Source organism: Pezoporus wallicus, unplaced genomic scaffold (assembly GCF_028554395.1).
Source record: "Pezoporus wallicus isolate ANWC-B61680 ecotype Strahan unplaced genomic scaffold, APGP_CSIRO_Pwel_v1 contig_6658, whole genome shotgun sequence".
In the NCBI taxonomy this organism is placed as follows: Eukaryota; Metazoa; Chordata; class Aves; order Psittaciformes; family Psittacidae; genus Pezoporus; species Pezoporus wallicus.
The window spans coordinates 5,964,940-5,990,135 of NW_026642312.1; the positions used below are offsets into that span (position 1 = coordinate 5,964,940).

General features: G+C 41.2%; 2 protein-coding genes across 3 annotated transcripts in view; both read left to right on the top strand.

Annotated features, from left to right (window-relative positions):
* Positions 1 to 15,987: 15,987 nt before the first annotated feature.
* Positions 15,988 to 19,169, top strand: MED10 (mediator complex subunit 10). 2 transcript variants are annotated; one of them, XM_057428787.1, is made up of 4 exons: positions 15,988 to 16,170; positions 16,407 to 16,490; positions 17,583 to 17,685; positions 18,768 to 18,898. In XM_057428787.1, the coding sequence occupies exons 1-4, from the start codon at positions 16,043 to 16,045 to the stop codon at positions 18,804 to 18,806; spliced, it is 354 nt and encodes a 117-aa protein (XP_057284770.1). In that variant the 5' UTR covers positions 15,988 to 16,042; the 3' UTR covers positions 18,807 to 18,898. The 2 variants fall into 2 exon arrangements, with proteins under 2 accessions (XP_057284770.1, XP_057284768.1); XM_057428785.1 differs by having other exon boundaries at positions 15,993 to 16,170; positions 18,799 to 19,169.
* The window catches only part of UPP1 (uridine phosphorylase 1), a 110,913-nt gene continuing 101,942 nt past the window's right edge, over positions 16,226 to 25,196 (top strand). Inside the window, exon 1 of the mRNA XM_057428782.1 lies at positions 16,226 to 16,235. The gene's annotated coding sequence lies outside the window, so the exon portion shown is untranslated. The remainder of the gene's footprint in view (positions 16,236 to 25,196) is intronic.

Sequence of the window (25,196 nt, forward strand, 5' to 3'; positions counted from 1 at the left end):
TTCCAGTGAAAACTGGGTAACTGACCTGCTTCTAAAAAAAGTGTTTGGGTCTGTTCACTTTTCATCTTTTTTCCCCTTTCGTCTTCCTGTGACTTAAACTGCTGACTTTTACCAGCAGGTCCATATTCAGCAGATGACCACTTGCCATGGACCCTGAGTCTCCAACTAGATAGCATGAAATGTGTTCTCTTTGCCAGGCTTTACAGATGGACCCAAATGGTAGATAGTCTGATCTAGCAGGGATTAAAAAGCTTGCTGTTTTTTAAAATCGAGATCCTAGGAGTAGAATTATATTTGTTTTTCAAGTATGGCATCATTAAAGGCTCCGAATCTTAATGCGATTGTTGAGAAACCTTCTTACTACAAGGTCGTTCATAATTTATTTTACCAGTTTGTGCAATGCTCACAGAGAAGTATTTATATATTTTAAGATTTTACCTAATAACTAAGCAAGAAAATTCACTGTATGGAATCTGTATTTGAGGAGGTCACGAGAAATGCAAACTGAGTTATGGGCCGCATGGCATGAACGAGGAGGAGGCACAGCACACCTCCATGGCTACTATTGGCTCCATCACGGTACGCTGGGACTGGTGGCTTGGTGGCACAGGTCTTCAGATCCTTCCGGGGAGCAGGGTGTGGGTGCCCTCTCCTCTTGCTCCTGGAAGACCCCCTAGAGGAATGTCAGGAGTCTCTTAGTGGAGCTGACCCACATGTGATACCTGGTGCATCTTTCATTAGCCTGCGTTGAAGAGGACTAGGATAAAGAGCTGTAAATTATGGCTCAGGAAGCACAGACACCACAGCGCTGTCCTTGTTTGCTCCTGCCGAGGCCAAATGCCTTGTCAGCATGATAACCCTTGGGACTGCTTTGATCCTTCCCTGTGTGTAGATCCCCAGTGTGTGTTGCAGGTGTTTGCTAATTCCCTACCCTGACAAGAGCTGCATGTGAAATACTGTTGACAGAGTGTTTTCCAGGAGGTTAGAAGTCCTGTGGAATATGGGGAAGAGGGAAGGGGGTGGGGGTGGGGCTAAAGCATCTGTTGCTTTTGGGGGAATGTTCTGTCCCTTTCATATTCCTCTCCTACCTTCTGCAAATGCAGAGCCTCCCGTTTATAGGATATTGGATAGTGTGGCCAAGCCTTCCCCTGGTAACCCTCTGGAGTTCCAGACACACTGCCCCCACTGAGCTATTGATGGCCCATCCATGGAGCTGGGAAATTTCTGGAGTACAGACAAACTGCATGCAGACATTTTGTGGTGTGTGATGCTTCCAGGTAGCAAGTAATCTGTGCTTGATGGGCAAAAGACACGAGCAAGACTCGCAGCGGGAGAAGCTAATGCACAGAAGGAACTTTCTGTGCCTCTTGTTAGCAGGTGGAGCAGAGAAACGTGATGGGACAGGTTGGAAGGATGCTCCTGCTCTGGTGCAAAAGCTTGAAGTCACAGAAACTTCACCTGTAGCTTCAGTCCTAGTGCTCGGTCATGCAGAACAAGGCATTCAGTGGTTGTCCCGGGTTGAATACCCAGTGCAACACGGGGCACATATTCTGAACCCAGAATGCCAATTAGCAACTCGAGCCTTTGTGTTGGCCACATTAATGTTTCAAACTGAAAGGTCTCTGCATGGTGTTCCTCTGACAGTTGGCAGCAGGCGCCACTATCATAAATTTAACATGATGAAAGTTATTTACTTGTCTCATATAACTGCTGAGGTACCTATCTAGAAGTGAAGCCATGAAAAAGAGCAAGGTCTCTGCAAATGGGTACCAGAGACAAGAAGCCCCTCGAAAAGCTGAAGTGATGTAGTCAACTGTTTTCCATACCCTGGCTTCCTCAGCAACGGAATTAATTGGTTAGCCCAGGATGGACTCCGAATGGCTGCAAATCTAGGGCCTTGAAGCAAAACTGGGAGAAGAACAGCTTGCAGCAGAGACTCTTCTTGCATCATCCAGACTGTCCTGATCCACAAATTCACTGACTGACAGAAAACTCTGAACAACTCTTTACGGATTCTTCATCAACTCTTTTTCCATATTAATGTACACAGTAGAAGCACATCTATTAACCCTGTTCATTATACATGCTCACCAGTTTTCCAGGTGCAGGAGCCAAACTGAACTAGCCTGAAGCTCACAGACACAACCCTTCTACCTGTCTTGGAGCAGGACTGGTTGATCCACTTATGGCATCCTAAAGTGATGCAACAAGTTCAGAATCAGAGAGGTAAAAGAGCATCTGGGTATGAAAACCAGACTGACCTCTGGCAGATATTTCTCCTGCATATTTAGCTGGAGAGTTGCTTTCAGGCTGAGCCATTGTTAGTGAAAAGAGGAAAGTGTTCAAAGCTCTGGTCTAGCAGCTTCCCGCAGCTTCATGTAGAGCAGACTGCAGCCGATGAAGGACATCTCATCCTGATACAGACAGGCACCTGTCAGTAGCTGGAGATTCAAAGCTCTGAACTCCTATTGCAATACAAATTTGGTGTTGTTTGGGGCTACAGGAAGTATTTCTTTTTTTTCTAGCAGGATAATACTGGCCAGTAATTTTCTCATTTTTATTGAGTTTGCGAATGGGGCGAGTTTACCTGAGGCTCAGCAAAAAGCTCAGATGTGTATTGTTTGCTTCCAGTTAAATGCAGCAGAATTTTAAGGCCCACGTGTGTTAGAAAATGTTACTTAAATTGAACAAGTGCGAAAAAGCTTTCTAGGATGATGAGGGGAACAAAATGCACATCCTTTTAGGAGAATTAGAAGAGCTTGACTTGTTTAGTATAGCCCACCAAAGACTGAGTGGGGGTGTGGTAACACTTTATAAATATATTTGAGAAGTAAATGTCAGAGAGAGATACTGACTTCATCACATGGCCAAATGGCTGTACAGTGAGTAATCCCAAATACATTCGGAGTTGAAATCCGAAGGCTTCCAGCTATGTGATGAATTAAGGGCTTGAATACTCTCCTGAGCAATGGAAACTGTAGCTTTAGGTTTTGTAGGATGGAGCCCGAGAAGCTTTTGGACATAATTGTACAGCACAATCAAATAGGCAGATGCCTAAAGATAGAAAATTAAGTTTATGAGTCCCTGAGCATCTGATGTGTCAGTATCCCCAAATGTGTGAAAAAATAGATTAGATCACTGTCAATTTGCATTATACTTATAATAATTCCATGCCTCAGGGCTTCCACTGGATTTGGGAAAGATTTTATTTTATTCCTCTTGATGCACGTCTTGTCCTTTACTGGTCTTTTTTGCCCTCCTCTGCAAGTCTGCAGAGAGGTTGCTATAGCTGGCATTAAAAATTTTAGGGTTCATGTGTCCTGCTAGTATACTCTTGACTAGACCTGCTTCTAGATCTGGTACTCAGAAAGAGTTATTTACCTAGATCAGGTTGGTAGGCATCGTTGATTTCCTTTACAGCATGGGAAACAAGCCTGCTTCCTAGAATCAATGGAGTTTTATTCAGTGAATTCTCTGCAAACCTGAAAGCATACACTTTCTCAACAAGCAAGTTATTTAGCCGTCTCTCCCTCCTTGCCTGACTGAGTTGTCCCAACACTCACTAGTATCTTACTGGGCACGCTTGGTTATTTGGTATTTGTCTGCCTCCTTTCATCCTCCAAAGTGGCAGCATCACTTAACTTTTAAAAGGATATTCAGAGGAAAGGCATTTCTAGCAACAAACATCAAGAATGATGAAAGACACAAAAATGTTCTCTTCTGGAATGTAAAAACCTGTAAAAGTGTACATGCAGTCCCTATATTACTGTTGGCACATCCTCCAAAATTACCTTCCTCTCTGTGTCAGTAGTCCATGTGCCATTTCTAATCTCTTTCACTGAGCTAGATAAACAAGGTAACCTCTACTGCATGGACATGATAAGCCCAGGTAAATGCAAAGGGTACCTGGGTAAATGAATAAATGAGGTAAATGAATAGCCGTTATATCACAGCAACAGCTTTTGATAATGAGTGAGGTAAATAAGATCCCTGGAGAATAGGATTGCCTGTCTGCTTTTTAAGTCTGCACAGCACTGGAAATATTCAGGAGAGGCTTTCTGCGTTCATGGTGTTCACCTTCATGTATTGCTACTTACTAAAAGAGATTTGCATCCAGGAACTCTGAATCATGGACCTTTGTGTCAGAGGTGACCATCTCATGAACACACACGTATTTTTCAATTCTTGCACTCACACACAAATGCAAGATATGGGCAGTAATGCTGAGAAATGTCTTACTGTAAAGCACAAAAATCATTCATAAATTTCTCCTGAGATAAAGGTACAATGCATGCATCACCTTGCTCCACCTTCAGCCTCCACTTTCTGTCCACATTTTCATCTTACAATGTCACCTTCATGGTCATTCTGTAGCTGCTCAGTGAGGAGGCTGTATCTCATGGAACAGAGGAATGGCAACTGTATGATGGTCACTTTACTCCAGATGCAAAAATTCTTGTTCAACAGGTACAGACAATGACTCTGAATTTTCTGGCTAGAATTTCTGAGGGTCTGAGATCGTGAACTCATGAGCTCCTGGGTATAATCAGAGAACCAGGGCCATTATTGAGGCCTTACAGCTCTTCTGCTTTAAACTGTGGGCAAACAATATGCATCTGAGCACTAGATAGCCCCATTTTTAGTCTCCAGCTAGTGATGAGTGGCTCTTTACTCCAAGAAGAGCCTGAGGGGTGACCTGCGTCCGCTGCAGTTCATTCCACATGAAGGTGAGGGCTGCTGCCAGACCTGTTTCACTAGTCAGGGCATAGCAGCCGTGCCTGAAAGCAGGACCAAAGGGACACACAGATATAGCTTATTATCTGCTCAGGGTGCCAGCAAACCCCCAGCTAGACAAAGGTAATGAGTCTCTAGGTCACCTAAGTAATAGAAAGATGTCAATGGGAACCACATGTGGTTAACACAGAGAGACCAACTTTAGCTCCAACTTTAAAGGTAGAATGCTGCAATTCCATTAATTTAGTCTTAAATACCTTATGGTGCCATGAAATAGTTTTTGGCTTCTGGAGTTTTAAAGCTGTATCACAGAGCTCCTGCTCACCTGAAGTGACAGGAATAGGATAAAGTTCAACAGTACAAAGTGCAGAACAGAAAGTCATGTGCTGAGGGGCCAATTATAAGGAATTCTTACATAAATCTGGAGAGGCAGACAAAGAAAGAAGAGATAAAGAAAGAAGAGTGTATTGGTAGAAGTGATAAAGAGGATGTGGAGCCAAATGTTCTTCAGTCATGCAGCTTTATAGAAAAAGGCTGATGTGAGCGAAGATGGCACTCAGTGAGGTACTCTTAGTAGAGATGGGTAAGTAGGAGAACCTTTGTATAAGATGATGATAAGATCACATTTGGATTCACAGTGTATTCTCATCTTTGATGTCTACTAAACACTTTTGCTTTGACTCCAGTCAATCCTTTAAGTTAGTGTTCCCTTAAATCTCACCACATTCTCTCATTTTCCTCTTTACAGCAAGAAAGCAAGAAAGGTTAATTGCAACACATTTATGGGTAATGAACTCTTCGTCCTTTTCCCTAAGATCTTAACATCAGCACTGTCATCACAGGAGGCATGCTTTAGCTTCGTGTTTCTCAATGCCAATTATAAATCCCAAGCTACCAAGGAAAAAGTTCAAAGGGGTGACAAAGGATTAAAGAAGCTAAATTCTTAAAAAATAGTTGGATTAGTTGCAAGATTACTAGCAATGGCTCGGTTCTTTAAAAGTGAGGAGTGTGTATTTTCATACACTGTTCATACAGGAACTGAAATCAAGACTTCACACCCGCATCTTGGAGAAGCTGCTGCTGCCACCAGCTGGTAGTTCACTGGCCCTTGGCTAGAGAGATGAATACATAGCTTACTCAAAGAAGTCCCAGGAAGACAGGGAGGTCCTGGAAGAGGTCACATCTACAGAAAGTTACAGAAACATTGCTCCAGCCCAAAGCACATTTTGAATGTGGAAAAAGGTAAGACCTGTATGTTAACAGGACCAACCAATGGTAGCATTCCCAGTCAGCAGTTATCCATGCTCATGGCTAGAACAACAAGCGTACTAAATGCACAGCATCAGACATGCAATACTGGTCCTTTTTACAATCAGCTGACATTCATGTGATTCACCACTTAGGTTACAGAAATACATTTTCTCCTTTGTACTCTGGAAATAGAAATTGCAGTTCCTTGCATTCTTCACTGCTGCTTCTGCAAAGCCAAGGTAAGAAGGAATCTAGTGAGCACTATGTTATATACCATGCAAAAACCAAATGGTTTGTCACCTTTGGCTGCCAGCACAGATGTTGTAAGAGAAGGTCTTCGGCACCACCTATGGGATCAGTGCAGGTCACTGGTCCTTTCCTGTTCACCATTCTAACAAGTGAAGATGCACACGGAGATTGTGGATTATGAGAAGATGTATACACAGTTGTAAATTGGCTGCTTGTGTTTGTCCTTAGCAAGCCAAAAGATGGAGGCTTCTCTCTATTAGGTTGTGCAACAACATGCACTTTCTCCTGCAACATCTACAAGAGGACACTAGGACCAAACCTGTGTGTAAGTCCTGGAAGTCCCTGGGTGCACTTCAGAAGATGTTCTCCAGGACTGGTATGGCTGTACTACAGCAAATCTCAGCTTGCTGTTTCAAGCTTGGTTGTTCCTCTGAAAGCTAATATGTTGAAATTAACTATATTAGAAGAAATCAGTAACTTCCTTGTTTTCTAAAGAATACTGCTTTATCTGGTTGTCTAAGACAGAATGGATGTATTCTTGGAAATGCCCTTGTTTTCAGATTAAGTTATGGGAAATAGAAACACAAAATCCTCTTGGGTTTAAGACATGCCTTCATAGAAGATTAAATTAAGTCTGTTGTAAACCTAAACCACAAATACAAGTGATGGATAATGCTTGTTCTAAACTCAGCCACTGAGACATAGCTGGCCATCAGCAGAGTCACATACAGCACTACTGCCTACTACAATGCCAAACCAATGATGAGCAGCCCAGCAGCAATCATACAGCATAAGATTGGCCTCCTTTCTCTTTTCTCTGCTCCTAGACTCTGTCTCCATACATCTATGACAGTGATCACATACATGACGCACAATGCTCCATGAACCCTTGTAAAACCAGTACCTTTCCTACATAAGAGTGTTTATAGAAAACTCTCCTATAATTTCTGGGTTTTCCTTGCTACCCCTCAGACCAAACAACAATTTGCCTCAGCTTCCCATGAAGCCTCTGGGAGGTGTCCACCCGCAACCCACAGAGCAGGACCTGGGAGCTGATGCCTAGTGTGGGGCTTGGCTCACAGGGAGGTCCAGACTGGAAGGGATGTGGCAGGCCTAGCATCGTAGTGACTGCATGGGTGAGTTGAATGCTCAAACATCATTCTCACTGTGACCACAGGAGATCAGGGGAAGAATATGGCAGGAGCTGCACCCTAAAGATAACTTCTTTCCTTCTCCAAGGCTGGACCACTCTACCAGCTTCCCAGCTTGGTCTTTTCTCACCTACTGCCAAACATGGACAGATGTTTTCTGGGAGGAGAGCTGCCAAGTGCAGGGTTTTTAACTTTGCTTTCATGTCATAGAGTCACAGCCACAGGGCTGGATAGTGGTTTAAACTGAGTCTTCATCTACCTGCACCAATCCTTACGAATGTTGCCATATATCATACATATTCTTGGGCTCTGAGCCAGTGGTGGCTTTTATATATGAAATGTGAAAGCAAAAAAATATGTAAAAATGAGAAGGAGCAGCCTGGGTATCATCTCATTCAAGAAGATACACAGGCTTCTAGTAAGGTATATTTATTTTTAAAGGTGTCTCATCAGGCTTGGCAAAGGCTTCATCCCTATACCTGTGGTACCCATCCAAGGAGGCTGTAAGCAAGTCTGCCACTGTGGTTCTGGTGGCAAAAGGAAGACAGAGAGTGGAAGGGCTGATGTCAACCCAGTAACACCAAGGGTCTTGAGCAGGCAGGGGACCAAACAATTCCTGAATCAGTTTATCTTATTTGATTTCCTCCTGCTCTGAGAACAGATGGTCCCTTACTCTTCTGTCAGCCTTTTTCTGGTACCTGGCTGTTCCCTACCTGTGCATGATCAGTCTTCTCTGTCATGGCCCCTAGGACACTCAGTATATTGTGTTTCTCCATCCTCTGGCAAACAATATGTGCTTGCCAAAGTGAGATCAGGTAGAGCTTGCAGCTCCCTATCAGAAGTGTCCATGGAGGGAAGATAATAAAGGAATATACATTGGTCCCCAGTGTCCAGCATTGATGTACAACAGTGAACTGTTGCTCATATTGGTTTTCTCTGCTGACACCTCTATCTCTAGGCCACATTTTGTTTCAGAGGTGTTTTGACTGCACTTATTGAAAGCACATCCTGGAAGAACTGCTGGGGCAGGAGGCTCACCAGGCAGTCCCCAGGGGGGTGGACATGGCAGTGCTGAACAGGGCAAATCTGACACAATCTCATCCATAGTTTGTAAAAAGAGCACCGTGGAGTTCTTATGCCAGACTTCACCTGGAATTCAGGTCACATCAAGCTGGTCCAATCACTCTGAAATCACTTTTGAGAGCAATGGGGTAGATGGGGTGATCTGCTCCCAGGGCCACTCCTGAGTAGGATTTTATTTGGCAATATTGCTAGCCAAGTTCCCTGGGGGACTGTTACTGGAATAATTGAATAGTTGTATTGATGAGCTGGAGGTAAATATAAAATTAAGAAAGAGTGTACAGAAAGGCCAGTGAAGTGATAAATAGTGTAGAGGCAGGCTCAACTGAGTGCTTGTATTTGTAAAAGAAATGCATTTTAATAAAAACAAAGTCATCTTACTAGGAGCAAATTGTGCAAGTTCCTGTAACTGGAGACTATATTGCCTATGGTGGCAAACTTTAATGGAAATTAGGGGTTGTAATGTACCAGATCAGCCCAAGCTTCCTATGGAATCTTGTGGCAGAGAGGAATTTTGCAGTCGTGCAGTGCATTGGACAGAAAAGGATACATGAGAGCAGTGCAAAGCATGGGAGTGCAGGGATGAATACCTCTGAAGAGACCAATACCAGATTTCGATGTGCAGGTCATCTTCCCTTTTCTGATGATATTGAAGGATGGAAACACCAAAGAACCTGAAAGTCATTAAAGAAAATGATGTAAAGAGATCATGGTGTTTAATTTATCATATGGAAGTCTGAGAGATGATTCAATTATTTGATTAAAGCAGAGAATAGATATCTGAGATCAAAACTAACTGGACAATAAAGCATTTCTTCATCAGGTAGACAGAGATGTGGAAAGAATCAATAGCTATAAATTAGAGTCTCCTGCAGGCGACACCTGTAAGTAAAACCTATTTAAAGACAGGATACTGGACATGAACAGTAAAGTATCTTTCCCAGCAATGCAGGCAGACTGTGAAGAGGGTGGGATATTAGCACAAAAGAGTGTGAAGAATGAGTTTAAAATTGAAGAGTTACTTGACCTCCCCCCAAAAAAGAATATGCCATGCTTTTCACTCCACCATGTTCTAAAAATCCCTTCACTGCCTACAACTTCCCATGCATACATATGCTGTGATTGGTTTGAACCTGAGCAGTTCAGAAGTGACTTGGACAACCTGGTAGTCCCAGTTCGAACTGGAGGCAGCCTGTGGGCTGTTCTGGTGAATGGGAGACCCTTCACATTGATCTGGCTGAACTCTGTGGTGCTTGCTGATGCCAGCTTCTACTGCAGAACATCCATGCAAGCCACAGTACTACTCCCAGCCCCAAGGCAGCAGTACTGGTGGCTCGCTCCATTCTGGCTGTAACCACGAGTCTGCACAACTTGGTTGTTTAAACACTTCGTACAACAGGGTAGAACTGTGAATGCTAAGTAGCTTTTCTGATTGGTTTTGGTTTGAACCCATGTGGGCATTCCTTCCTTTTTCTTGTACACCATGAATAATACATCTACCAAAAAATGCCATGGAAGGGCGCAAATGCAGGGACACAAGCATCCATGCTTTTTAACTGTGACAATGGTACCCAGCCGTCTTTTTAATCTGGACTAACATTATTCTTCCAGAATTGCTTTCAAGTACATTTCAGGAGTTGGAATACAAATAAGGGCTACTTTATGCCAGTTAGACTCACTGCAGGAGAAGGGTCCCAGATTCATTTCATTTGCTAGCAAACATATGGTCTGGGGGTCTTAATAAATCTTACTGCACAGGAGATTCCTATGCCTTCTTTCCTGCATCTCTAGCAATGAAAAGAGTATCAGTTTTAAATACAGTGCACTAGTTATTCTGAGTAACAGAAAAAACAATTGAAAAAAAGAAACCCCAGCAATAGGCAAATCAGCCTCACTTGTTGGTATTATATAATGAGGAGAATATTTTTTCTAAGAGTACAATATATATATATGTATTTTTCACAGCTGTGGAAAAGATCACGTGAAGCTACTTGATAAATATTGAAAGCAAATCTGCATTTCAGAAGAATAGATCTTAATTTTGCTTTAAATGACATATGGCAGCAATATGGATGCAATATAAACTGTGATGAATAAGTTTTATCCTCCGGGGGAAAAAAAAGCCCCAACAAACCAACAGATAATACTTTTGATTTCTCAGCATTTTTTTTAAACAAACTTAAGAATTATTTTTTAATGGGATATTAATGGTACTATGAAATAAAAGTTTTCAGTATTGCAGATCTAGGTTAATTGTCATTACACTATGGAAATAATGCTCCTATCCTGAAACATATGTAAGTCCTTTGCTGTGTCTTGCTGACCTCCTTTGAGCCAGAGCTGTGAGAACAGACTCTGTCATCCAATACCCTTTACTATCAATAGAAAGAGTCTCCCGAGGCTCAGTTATCTTTGGATCAGGTCCCAGAACATCTCAAGATTTACAGGACTTGGAAGAGCAAAAATTATTGTATGAACAAAATCCTGATCCTGCTGCTTCTTAGGTAAATAAATTCAGATTATTTCTGTAAGACTGAGATCCAGCCATGATGCATAAATGCATCATCCTGCTTATTTGTGGCAAGACATGTGATTGAAAGTCATTAATGAACAAGTTGCTAAATACCAAATCTGTGTGGAAACTAATTAGACCTCTTATTCAGCTGAATAATGGGATTTTAAAAAGTTGTTTATTTTATTCTATCACATTATTTTTATACAGGAAAATATGAAAATACTGCATGCTTCTGAGTGAGTCAAAAACCATCCTAAACATAAATACAATCAACTTGATATACCAAGAGCAGGTAAATGGGATTCTCTATGCTGCTCACATCTATCTTCCCTGCTTCTCTTTTCTTATCACTTGTCTTAATTAAAATAAAAAGGGTAGCTGGCTCATAAAATGGAATTCTTAGGCAGGTGATGCTCCTAGTTAATGACCTGAACTTTCAACCTCCATTTCTGGGTCTGAAGAATGAGGAAGAAGTGATCAGTGCATTAGATACAATCACGCAGAAGGGAATAGTAACAAAGTCAAAGACAGAAAGCAAGAAAGACAGAAGGACAGAAAACATACACCACTGGAACTCAGTGTGTTTCATTTTCTTTATTCACTTCTTCCATTTTATTAGCCAGCAGTAGAAAACAGGAGCTGGGAGGAGAATCACAGTTCCAGCGATGTATAAACAGCTGACTTATTTGTTGCTCTTTATATTTCTGAGAAAAAAAAAGGACTATACAAGCACTTTCATTAATTAAACACTGTGTTGTGCCATATTATAATAGAAAAGTAATTTATCTGGAGTATATATACCACCAAAAGAGAAAATAGTGAGCTGAAGTTTTTCCAGACCTGAAGGCCATATATATATACAGTCTCAAATCAATCTTTTTATGCTCTGCTTGGTAAGTAAACACTCTGTAATCTGTCTCCATCCTACAGAGCAAAGGTCATTCTTTGACAGTTCAAGCAGGACCTCATAACAGTAACCACACAGATTCAAATAAAGGCTCCATGTGGGACAGTATCCTGTGCTCAGCAGTGAGCAGAAGCAAATGTTGAAGAGGAAGAGTAATGATAAGAAAAACATCTATAAGACCACTCCCGACTACTTTCCTGGGCTTGGACTACCTTTGGTTCATGGGATTTCCTGAGCCAGGTGGGGTTTATCTACCTCTGTCTGATTCTCTCTACCAATCATTTGTCCCATTCGCCCTTCAACTCAGCAAAGTTTTTTCTATCCATAGTATCCATTGGCAAATAGTTCTACAAGACTGTTAAACCTTGCTTGAGAAAAATCACCTCTTTCTGCATGCTTTGAAGCTGTCTCTTGTTGTCTTTAACTTGCTGGCCCCTAGTTTTTGGGCTGAAAGACAGCGTAGGCTCCAGACCACTTGTGGCTTTGTAAATACAGGAAAGTATCAGTCATAGCTGTCATCAGTGGGCTCTCTCTCAAGCTGAAGAGTCCCTGTCTATTCATGTTTTCCTAGTACAGAAGCTATTTCACATCTACAGTCATCTCGGCAGCCCTTCTCTAACTCTTTTCCAGATCTCCTCCAGGGAACCAGAACGGTACCTAGTATTCAAGTTTGGAGCGAGCTGTGGGTTTATGCAGTAGCACAGTGACATTTTCTCCTCTGTTCACAAACTCCTTTTCTAACAACTTGTAACTCTCCATATGACATCTCACCAGCACCAATCACTGAGCTAATGTTATCATGGAACTTTCTAATGTGATCCTTGAGTCTTGTTTCTGTATGGTAATGGTCAAGAGGCCGTGAATCTTCATGTGAAACTAGGGGTTTGGGCTTTTTTGCTTGCTATGTGCAATGCTTTACATTATCTGTCTGAGTTTCTTCTGACACTTTGTTGCCCAGCCACCAAGCCTTTTCAGGTCCTACAATGTGTATTCATCTTTTTTCTGCCAAATAACTTTCTCATTAGCCAATTTTCTCATTGCACCAACTGATCTCTCTTCTGGGTCATCTTTGACCATACAGAATGGCACAATTTTCAGCCCACTTCCCTGTAAAATTCTCCTGGAAACAATTCTCCCCTGCAAGAATTAAACATTTGCCCCTTTTCTTCGTTTTCTATCTGGCAATCAGTTCTTTATTCAGTCTAGGATTTCTCCCCTTATGCCATTGCTTTAGTTCCTTGAAAGACTTTGGCTAAGGATTTCACTAGAAGCCGATGGGAAGTTTAAGTAGATTGTATCAATTAAACAGTCTTACCTATATCATTACTCACCCCTGGAAAAATTCATTAGAGGTTTACAAAAAAGGATTTTCTTCTACGTAATCTGTGCCAGTCTTCCAAAATGGGTCATACTGATCCACATAGCCTCTCATTCTATCCTTTATTACAAACCCTACTTAACTGTCCAGCACAGATGTCCAGCTTACAAGCCAGTAATTGCTTGCTTTCTGCATGGAAATCAGGGTAGGAGTGCAATATAGTTACTTACAATATAAATTATGTTATTTTTTCTAAATCTTTCTGCTCTATGTGCTTATTGATCAATTAATTTGTCAGACCTTTCTTTCTTCCCACTCCTCTCATAGGAACACAGCTTTCTTTGGTTTACTTTCTTTTCCCCGAACAGGAAAACACTGCTCTAGTTGGTGATCTTGAGAAAAATTTAATAACTGGTAATATATGTACAGCAATTTTCAGTCTTAAAGGCACTGTGTATATTTATCTAACAGAATTCATTAATGTAACTTACCTAGCCTAGTAAACAGACACTGCTTTTTGCAGCCTAGGACTGTTTTTATAATTTCACATCTGTACAGCATTATATTTTCCTTAATATTTAGTGCTCTTTACAGTCACTTGTATTTTAACTTTGGGTTAGCATACTTAATCTTACAAACCGCTGAACAGTGCTTTATATTTAGCAAAGACCCAACTTGCTGCTATTGAACTAGCACGGTGACCTAGAAAAGAACCTGAACATTAGAGGGTTTTTTACATTTTTGTTTTTCTCATTGATATAATAAGTGGAAAAATATAACTAATAAAAAGATGCATCCAAGAAATTAAGAATTGCTGCTTTTGATGGTTCACATTGTGGAACAGAAGTGGTTGCAAGTTATAGCTACAAATGCATAAAATACATTAAATCTAATACTGATTGAATATCATATATATTTTAGTTTAGTTCTAACTTCAAACATTCATTCAAATCCTTCATTGTGAATCAAAGCACCAGATTCTTATCTGCTGATGTTACTGGACTGATCTTCTCAGATTCACCTGGAAACAGACATACTGGAAATAATCTATTTATAAAACATACAGTTTTTGTGATGTGCCACGGGAATTTAAGGATGTCAGATAATTTCCCCACAGGGAAAATGATAGCTGGATTATTTAATATAGACTGATATTTTGTCATTGCCCAGCTAATTCTACTGTGTTGTAGAGTGAACCTCTATTAGTATTACTGCTTCTATTTATTACATAGTTTAGACAAACACTCATAATTAGCAGATATAAGACAGGTGGGGAAGATAAAGAGCCCTCATCGGATAATCAGTCCCTGGTTCCTCTATTTCTTTTTGTGTGACATGCCAAACCCACTCTGCCCGTTGCTCAAGCAGTAGTTAATTTTTGCACAAAGTAGAACAGCCACAGGGACTGAATGGACTCTGCTGCCAAATATATCCCTGCCTCTGAGGCCAAGGCTTTTCGCAGGCTCTGATCCTTGCAGATAAAAAAAGAGAGATGGAAATCCAGGTGTCCTGAACTCTGGGTTTGCATTTTTGTTACCAGATAAAAGGAAGGTCTGAGGGCTGCCTTTGTGAGTGGGATCGGGTGTGAACTGAGCATATCTATCTACAGATTAGACACGGAGTCTAAAGCAGGCAGAAATATATCTGCTCTTTAGATCCATGCAGTTACCTATATCCCAGTTGTCTGCAGGACCTTTACCCATGAATGAGGTGTTAGGGTCTTCACAGGGATGATCCCTAACCCAGAGCCTCTACCAGCCAGCAGTAGCTGTGCATGATGAGGCAATTTAATGAGGAATTGGATGGGACACAGGGAGGTGATGGGATACTCACCAGCAGCCCTACCTAACAGTAAAGGGCACACAGACATCTTTCTGGAAAGTTTTCAAGAAGCGAGTAGGCTCTGCATTGAGAATGGTTCAAGAGTGGCGTTTGAGTGCAGGGTGGTGGTGGTAAACAAATTAGAGACAGACACAGGATTTGAATTGGTCTGAAAATGAGGAATGATTTTACATCTATGCAACCCAGGAAGGCAAACTACTCAAAAGCAGAGACATTCCAAATGACAGACTGAAAATATAAGTAATGTGCTAATATTTGTTGAGGACAGACAAAAAGGTAATTGACAGGAAAACAATAAGAGTAAATTATTGCAGGTTTATAGGAGTGGGCTGGCAATAAAGACTCTTAAGAAGTCAAGTCCTGTCTCTACACATCAGGATCTAGACACAGCAGTCCATGTCTGGCAGGCCATATCAGTTAGTACTGAGACTTCAAATATTACCATTGCAAAAGGGGTGCTGGCAATTTATTCAAAGATCTTACTAATCACACTGTGTGCTTCCTGCTCCACTGGGATCTACCGAAAAGTTCCAAAGGATGTTATATGGTAACAGAAGAAAGGAAAGCAGTTCTGAGAGCTACTGAATGATCCATGTTGTCAAACTCCAACTACCTGGCTTTTAGAAAAGACACTGATTATAGTTTGTATTGGTTAGCTCCAAGGTAAGAAGCATTTCTTATTACTTGTGATCACGTATTTGATAAATCCGGGATGATGGAAGCAAATACCGACTCGTGCAAAGAGGATTTATAGATCATATACTTTGTCTGGTGGGCAGAGCATCCTTCCATGGAGCCAGACGCGTAACGAACATAAGCCATGGGAAGCGACAAACCGGGTTTACACGGCCGAGGGAGCAGAACCGGGGGCGTAACGGGGGGGGGGGGGGGGCGTGGCCTGACTCCTGGGGGCGTGGAAGGGGCGTGACCAATGCAGCCTTCCTCCGTCCGCGCCTGCGTGAGCACCCGGAAGTGGTAGGTGCGTGCCGGCGGTTATGGCCATGGCGGAGAAGTTCGACTCGCTGGAAGAGCACCTGGAGAAGTTCGTGGAGAACATCCGGCAGCTCGGCATCATCGTCAGCGACTTCCAGCCCAGCAGCCAGGCTGGGCTCAACCAGAAACTGTGAGGCACCCGGCGCTCCCCCTGCGTTACACGGCCAGGCCGCCGGGCCTCGCCGCCGCCGTCCCCCCCCCTCAGCCGGCAGCCTCGGCGTACCGGAGGCCGCTGCCGGCGGGATCTGTCACCCTAACGCAGGCGGAGGGGCAGGGGGGCTCGCCGGGGTTTCCCTCGCAGCCGGGGTTAGGGTTAGCGCAGTACCGCCCTTTCTTGGCTGAAAACAACCCGTTTTCTTCTTACAGAAATTTCATGGTGACGGGCTTGCAGGATATAGACAAGTGCCGGCAGCAGCTGCATGATATTAGTGTGCCCCTGGAAGTGTTTGAGTAAGTAACATTCTGCCTAGAAGGAAAGGTGCTGTACTTGGGTGATATGAAATAGTGTGTCTTTGCTGATGAGGGTGGTGAGGCACTGAAACAGGGTGCCCAGAGAAGTTGTGGCAGGCACATCCCTGTCAGTGTTCAAGGCCAGGCTGGTTGGGGCTTTGAGCAAACTGGTCCAGTGGGAGTTGTTCTTGCCCATAGCATGGGGGGGCTGGAATGTGATGGTCTCTAAAGTTTCTTCCAGTCCAGACCAGCCTATGATTCTGTATTTTCACTGAGGACCGCTTGTTTCTTAAACTCCATTTTTCAAATGCCTCATAAGAACATGAGCAGGCAGAAGAAGGTAAGAAGTACCTTCAGTCTGTGGAAAGGCAGGAGAGTAAGAGAACTGATTAATTGTATGTCTGCTTTCAGATCTCTCTTTTTATTCTTTTTGTTTGGTTTTGGGTTGTTTGGGTATTTGTTTTGTGTTTTTTTTTTCTATTTTTTTATTTATGCCGACTTTAGATATGTAGATATTAATACAGAGTTTGCTGAGCCTAGTGGTTTGGTAGGTAAGCTTTCATTTTGGAAACGTGCTTTTACACTAGGGTAGAATCAGGATTTAAAGTTGCAGGTGGAAATACATTAGGCCAGTACTTAGATGCTTTGTTTCAGTAGCGACATTCTTGCTGGCAGAAAATTAGAGCATTAAAAGTAAAATCATGAATGTAGAACAAGAGCTATACAAGACAGCTTTTACAGTAGAGCTGACAAGTTAATTTACTAGTGTTTCTTATAAGTCCAGATGATTCTGGTTTGCTATATTCTAGTGTGTTGCTGGCAACACAGGGCTTCAGTTAGGCTTTCACTCTATCTGTAAATCCAAAAGTGTTCTTTACTCAGTGATGGAATTTCCCTTTCTCAAGCGCATACATTGCAAAGCAGAAATACACTTCTGTATCTGCCGATTAAGGTGTGCCCTGCTTGAACTGTCTTTTGAAAATGGCTGAGTTAAAATGCATTTTTTAAAATGCACATCTCGGAAAATAGTAGTAACAGAAAGACAACAAGGTGAATAATTATGTAGGTAGTATCTTTGTTTTCTATTTTCAGATACATAGATCAAGGCCGCAATCCTCAGCTTTACACTAAAGAGTGTCTGGAGCGAGCTTTGGCTAAAAATGAACAAGTAAAAGGAAAAATTGACACAATGAAGGTAAACAAGAAATAATGAAAGTAGCAATGTAATAATGTATTTGATAAGTTTTTACTTTCCTGTAGGTATGTGAGGGGTTTTCATTTGTGCAATTATTGACTCCCTTAGTTCATTTGTATTAGGAATTGCTCTGGATCCCTGTACCTTAATTGATGCTAATGTTGCCTGTTCTAAAAGAAACAGTGTAACTCATCCCACATCTGGCGATGCAGATGTCACTATGATTTTACTTTGGTTAAAGTTGCATGTAGCATTACAGGGTATTTGTTTTTCATATTGAATGCTAGAAAGTACCTCACGCAGTTGTAGATTTCTAACTGGAGTGTGTAAATCTAGCAATAAGCAAAACGGAAGGGGTATTTTTCCAGTCTTGAATGGGTCTTAAGAGTCTTAAAATGTTAAATGTACTCCATAAGCATGAGTTAATCTTTATAAAATGATTTTAAATTTATGAAAGTGTTTAGGGTTTTCTGAACCTGTACTTTCATTTAGTATGAATCCAGGCATTCTGCTGCATTGATTAACTGCTGGAATTACTCCTGAAATACACATTCAGAAAAGGAAGTTTAGTGAGATTTGAGAAAGGGCTGTTTGTGTTTCAAAACATTCTTTAGCTGAACTTAAAAGTAGTGCTGCAGAATGTAGATACTTGATATGCTTTGTGTTTGTAAAAGCTGTAGGAAGAATTATGTATTTCTAAGCCAGGTGTGAGTTGTGGTGGTGGAGGGGATTCCATGTCGAATCAAGGGGATGTCCTTTATCAGCTTTGCTTAATAAGATCAGGCAGATGTTGATGCATCACAGTTTACCAGAGAGGTCTAACTATTTTGTATTTCTTAGGTGAAAATATTAGTTAATTTAAGGGAAGCTGAAAGCATTTTAGTTTGCCTCGTGCTTTCTTAGTAGATTTCATCTGAGCGTTTTCTGTAAATTTTATAAACATAACTGTGTATTTCTGTGTGTGGTTTTGAGGTATTTTGGGGGGGGTACCATTCTCTTAGGTCATTGAAATGTAGTGTTGTATACAAACACTTCCATTAATTAGATAACATTGCTTGAGAAAATGTAAATAAATCATGCAGGTGGTGTGTATGTTCTGCTTTTTCTCTCCAGAAATTTAAAAGTCTGTTAATTCAAGAACTAACAAAGGTGTTCCCGGAAGACATGGCAAAGTACAAAGCTATTCGAGGAGAAGATCCGCCTCCTTAAGGTGGCCTTTGATAGCTCTAAAATTGTCAATTCCATAAACTGACAACACTCTATGTTGGAGAGAGGGAGAATCTGAGCTGTTGCAACAACTGTACTAAGAATGGCAGTGGTGGACTGTGAAGGAGCTCAGTGATTGCTGATGGTTCTGGTCTGAAGCTACTGAATCTTTCTGAAGACTTTTACTCAAAGATTGCCATTGAAACTTTTTGTGGTAATATGTTCTTTCCTGAAAGCTTCTGGAGATGTCATTGCCTACTGAGCATCACTGTGTAGCACTTCCTGCAAAGTACGTTTCCGGAGCAGAAAATCATGGGTTTTGTCCTCTGAAAAGTGTGCTCGAGCATTGTGGCTTCAGCCATTTAAAAGAGAAGTGTATTTACTATATTTGACTATTCTTTATTTGTAAACTGCTTTAGTTTTTATTTCAGTACGGTTGACTGCTTTCATCTTAGCAAATTCTGCTGAACAGGAGCCTCTCAAAGGCTGTGGTTCTCCTGTGTGTCGTAATGAATTGCAGCTAAGAAACCCTTCAGATATTCTTGTTTTGTTCTATGAGCTGCAGTTCAGATGGCTGAGAATATAGAAAGTGAGCTTATTTGTGCCCTAGCTCCTCAACAATGTTAATATTTTGTATAGTATTTAATGTAAGCTTTTGCTTGATTCTGTTCATTTTCTGTAAGGGGGTTGTTGAATTAAAAAAAAAATATCTAAATTCTGACATTTTTCTGTTGTATGTTATTCTTTGGAGAATGAAGTGAAGCCTGTGAAAAACAGCATATTCCTCACTGACAGTGAGAGAAGTGAAATTTATATCAAAACTTGGCTGTTAAAAGACTGTATATCTGAAGATAATGTCAACCTGGTATTTCGGTTTTGTGGGGAGACTTCTGGTTTAGTACCTGAAGCAAAAGATTTTGGGCATCAGTGATTGTCACCCGAAGCATTTCTGATCAACTGCGACCTCATTTGTGAAATCTGTAATTGTTCTGAAATATTCCCAAACATAAACCAGCATGTTGGGCTCACTGCCCTGAGGTGTAGAGCATGTGCTTATCACAGTGGAAGGTTTTAGACTACTCAGTCTCAACACTGATTTATTTTCCATTGCAGTATGCTGCAGATGGTGGTAGGTTTCTGACCAGCATGGGGACCTTTTCTTTTATGTAGTGCAAATTGTGATTAGCACCTTTGCCTGTAGGTGAAGTCTTGAAGAGATGCTGCAAGGATATATTTAATTTGCTTTTCAAGGCATTGGGTTGTGATCACAAATGGTTTTAAAGATGTTTGGGGTCAGAAACAGTTTAAAGTACATTCAAAGTCGATTTTACTTTGAAACAAAGGTGAGGCCTCTGGAGGAACTCTTACTTCTATCTGTGAAGTGCATATTCTCTATTAATTTCTAATTTCACTACATTTATATGTGCATATATATGCAGACATCTCTGTACCTGCTTCCAATTTGTCACACTAAGCATTATTTCTCTATTAGTAACTTTAGAGACATTAATGTTCTTACATGAGGGTAAAGTTTTCAACCAGGAGGGACCTTATCTTTTTAATTCTCTAATAAAAAATCCAAATACTTAGTTTTACATTCTGATTCCTCCTTTGATTCAACTCCTTTGCTGTAATGCCGTTCAAAACTTTCAGCTTGTGATTCTAGGTTTAAACACCATATTCTAAAATGCAGTCCTCATTCTCAAATTAGTTTTTACACATGATAACTTTGAGACTTCTGTGTTAATGTATAACAATGTTTGGCTGGTAGTGTGAAAATACTATCACAGGATTTACATCCTAGATGTGAGGAGCCTGGCATTGCATGTCTCTATCAGTTTATATGCTGTATCATAGAATAGTTAGGGTTGGAAAGGACCTTAAGATCATCTAGTTCCAACCCCCGGCCATGGGCAGGGACACCTCACACTAAACCATATCACCCAAGGCTTCATCCAACCTGGCCTTGAACGCTGCCAGGGATGGAGCATTCACAGCCTCCCTGGGCAACCTATTCCAGGGCCTCACCACCCTAACAGTAAAGAATTTCCTCCTTATATACAATCTAAACTTCCCCTGTTTAAGTTTTAACTCGTTACCTCTTGACCGATCATTACAGTCCCTGGTGAAGAGTCCCTCCCCAGCATCCCTATAGGCCCCCTTCAGATACTGGAAGGCTGCTATGAGGTGTCCACGCAGCCTTCTCCATGCTGAACAGCCCCAACTTCCTCAGCCTGTCTTCATACGGGAGGTGCTCCAGTCCCCTGATCATCTTCGTGGCCCTCCTCTGGACTTGTTCCAACAGTTCCATGTCCTTTTTATGTTGAGGACACCAGAACTGCACACAATACTCCAGGTGAGGTCTCACGAGAGCAGAGTAGAGGGGCAGGATCACCTCCTTCGACCTGCTGGTCACGCTCCTTTTGATGCAGCCCAGGATACGGTTGGCTTTCTGGGCTGCAAGCGCACACTGAAGCCGGCTCATGTTCATTTTCTCATCAACCAACACCCCCAAGTCCTTCTCCACAGGGCTGCTCTGAATCTCTTCTCTGCCCAACCTGTAGCTGTGCCTGGGATTGCTCCGACCCAGGTGTAGGACCTTGCACTTGGCATGGTTAAACTTCATGCGGTTGGCATCAGCCCACCTCACAAGCGTGTCAAGGTCCCTCTGGATGGCATTCCTTCCCTCCAGGGTATCAACTGAACCACACAGCATGGTGTCATTGGCAAACTTGCTGAGGGCACACTCGATCCCACTGTCCTTGTCAGCGACAAAGATGTTAAACAAGACCGGTCCCAACACCAATCCCTGAGGGACACCACTCAGCTCAGAGATAATGAGCTATACATGGTATGGCTCTTTTGTAATGTGTTCTTTCTATGCCTTTATTTCAATCTGTATTTTCCCATATAAACTAATAATGGATTAATACTGTAATGTATGGATTTACTCCTACTGCTGGTAGGAAGAGAAGGCATGAGGAGGAAAGGTGCACCAGAAAGAGGATTTGTCCTTTGAAAATAGAAGCACTGAACAGAATTCAACGTTTAACTTCCTGACTATTATATATTTTTGCATGTGCTGAAAATCTCCTTAACAGAAAAGTGTGTGTTGTTCCCATGCATCACAGCTGCCCTCTGCCTGCTATGCAGCTGAATCGTTTCTCCGCAACCCTGGTACTTTCCATCTCTTAAGAGCACCACATGGCAGGGTAAGATGACATTCTTTTTGTTAGACAATGGTGAAAGAGAAACTATGTTCCTAGAATCTGTGAATTTTCTGTGCTTTGGTGTGCTTAGTGTGGGAAGCCCTTGGAATTAGTTGAATTTTCCAGAGAGGATCCTTTCTGTCTCGGCTACAACCTTTACGTCACTCCACAGGAATACCAATGTGCTTTTGCATAAGGCAGTCTCCTATACCTTTGTGGAAAAGGCTGTTAATTTTGCTCCCATTAAAACCCCATCATTCTTCTAGAAATCCTGAGCCAAGGACTTGGACTACATCTATGCATTTGATTTGTTTGTGAAGCATTGTTCAGTTTTGGCCATGTTCTCTTCATACCGGTGCCACATTATGTATTTGATTGTGCCAGCTACACAATGTCCTAGCAAGGCCTTATGCATTCTTTCTTCTCACTGCTATTATGCAGCATTATTAAAGTTGCTGAGTAAGTTGATTTTGCAGAAGACACAGGAGTGGCAGAGGATTCTAAAAAATAACAGCTCTCACACTTCCATAGCCAGAATCATAGTACCTTCCAGGGTCCATTTTATAAAAATGCAATAGGAATTATTATTTTTTTTTAAGTTTTACTCTGTTGTTATCCCGATTAACAAAGATTCTTCTACTCTGAATTTCAGCATTTAACAATTATTCTATCGTGTAAAGGGTAGTATTTTCTACAGTTTGTACATTTCCCTCTGCATCTTGCTTTTTTCCTTTATCTCACAAGAATTAGTTGTTACCAAATCATACTTACTGGACGCTATTGAGAGTATTTTGACATCATTCTGGGTGCAGGAGATGTTAAGAAGGCTGAAGGGCTGCAGTCTGCCTTTGCATGCTAGCCATAGCTTCCCACAGGGTTTAGAGATCAGCTTGGAGCAATGGGGGGCCATGGGGGACAGATGCTTCCACAGCCCCTAAAAAAAATGTGAAATGTCTGCTCTTTTGCAATTTTTTGTTGTTGTCAGTTAATAAGTACCCAGTGCTGGCCACAGTGAAGATGGTTAGCCCCATAACTGATGTCCATGCTTGCTCGTGGCAGGAAGGTCCCAGGCTTCCCTGGCTCAGAGAGAGGTGATTTACAGACAATGCATGGACTATACATTTCCTCTGGATATCTAGGTGGTTGTGGTAAATGTGGTGCCTGGAGTAGTTAGCGGAGATGGAGGATTAGGGAATAATATTCCTTACAGGTGATATCATGGGATTGGATTGATAGGGAATCTGTGTGTTTAAGAAAACATTATCTTATTCTGTTTTTTTGGCTTGAGGGTTATGTATATCAGGAATAATAAAAAACTAAACCAGCAAACAGAAGAAAGTGCTAAACCATGAAGTTCCACATTCTGCTCAGCTCCAGTTCTAAATTGGTAACACTATCTCATTCTATTGTTCTGTACTTGCTTCACTCATGTTTCTAGGCTGGCCATCTTGCTATTGCTGCAACTGCCCCAAACAGTTCATAGTCAGCATAATATGGAAGAGAGGTAACTGTTGTAATTTATGTGTGTTTAAGAAAAGAAAATGTCAAAATAAGTGCATTTGGGTTGATTTTGTAGAACAAGAATGCTGTTTACCATTACCAGTTGCATATGAAACACAAAAATCAAACCTACTTTTTCTCTAGTTTGTTAATTGATTCTCTGAAAAGGAGCATATGTACAAATGACACTGATGATGTATGCTCTGTTAGATGATAACCTTCAAGACATTTGTTAAAGGAGAAAGTTACATCTTTGCTCTTTCCCATTTTGTTACCTGGATTGTATGGAGGGAGGTTATCTTGAATTCTATTTAAAAATAACATCAATGTAACATCAGTCAGGCCACAAAGCAATCTAAAATCATTAAAGGGCAACAGAAGCTTAGCTAAAAGGAAGGTATGAAAGCCTATGAGCATTAAGAATTTAAAGTGTATTTTTGAACTTAATGAAGATTCTGGAAATAATAGAGAAAAAGTAACTGCAGGTAATTGCTTATTTTTTAAATAATTGTCCTTCTTATCCACACACTACAAAATGAAGATATATTAGATAATGCTGCTGGACTCTTTAAGATGGAGAGTGTGCTCCTATACTCCATTTAGGATAAACAAAGGCAGTATAAAATTCTTGATCGGTTTCTGTTGAAGAAAAGAAGGTTCAAGGGATTTTACTGCAACCTGTTAAAGTTCAGCATTCTCTCTGTCCTTTTTGCTACTGGAAGCAGAAGCAGGCGGGTGCCCAGCCTTCCTCCTTGAAACCTTCTGATGAAGAATGCCTAATGTAAAGATGTGAAGTCTAACAGGTAAAGATATAACCTGTTACATGAGTTACATGCTGCATCTGATCAGCTGTTTGTATATCTAACCCACAGCTCTTGCTAGGTTTTTTCCCTCCAGACTAAGGCACTTTCATTTTTAGCCAGTTCTCAGAATAATGCAAAGAACCAGTGCATGTGAAGCAATTTGTTTCTCTCATAATGTCCAGATGTTTCTTGATGCAAAAGATTTTTCTAGGCAGAGCGTTTTGGTTTTCATTGATTGACCTTTCTAATTCAGTTTGTTGATAAAGTACAGCTAAGTGATGGTAATGGTTTGATGATTTCCCAAATATTTTATATTGGGATGATTTAATAAATTACTTCCTTTGATGAATGCAGTTCCCAAGTGATTGAAAGTGCTTATTATATATTTCCAATAAAGTTAACCCAGGTACTCTGTAATCTTATCTTTGGCTCTCTGATTAGGGAAGCTGAACCATACAATCTGTTTCTTTTTGCCCTGTGTGATCTTTCGAGATTTTAACTAGATCACTTTGAAACTACTACCTGAGCTTGCAGTTTTACTGAAACATCTCTGAATCAATGTATTTAAAAAGTAAATTATATAAACAAAGACTTAAAAATGTGTAAGAAGTGTTCCAAATACTGAGTTTAATAGCAAGTTAATAAAAGAGATGTGTCATTGTCAAGAATATTTCTGGATTCTCCTGTTTCAACACAAAGTCCTTTCTTACTTTGATTAATAGCTGTAGCATTTCTGGGAAATTGCCAGATGTCCTTCCAGTTCTGCAGAGCACAGAGTCAAGGTGACACGAGT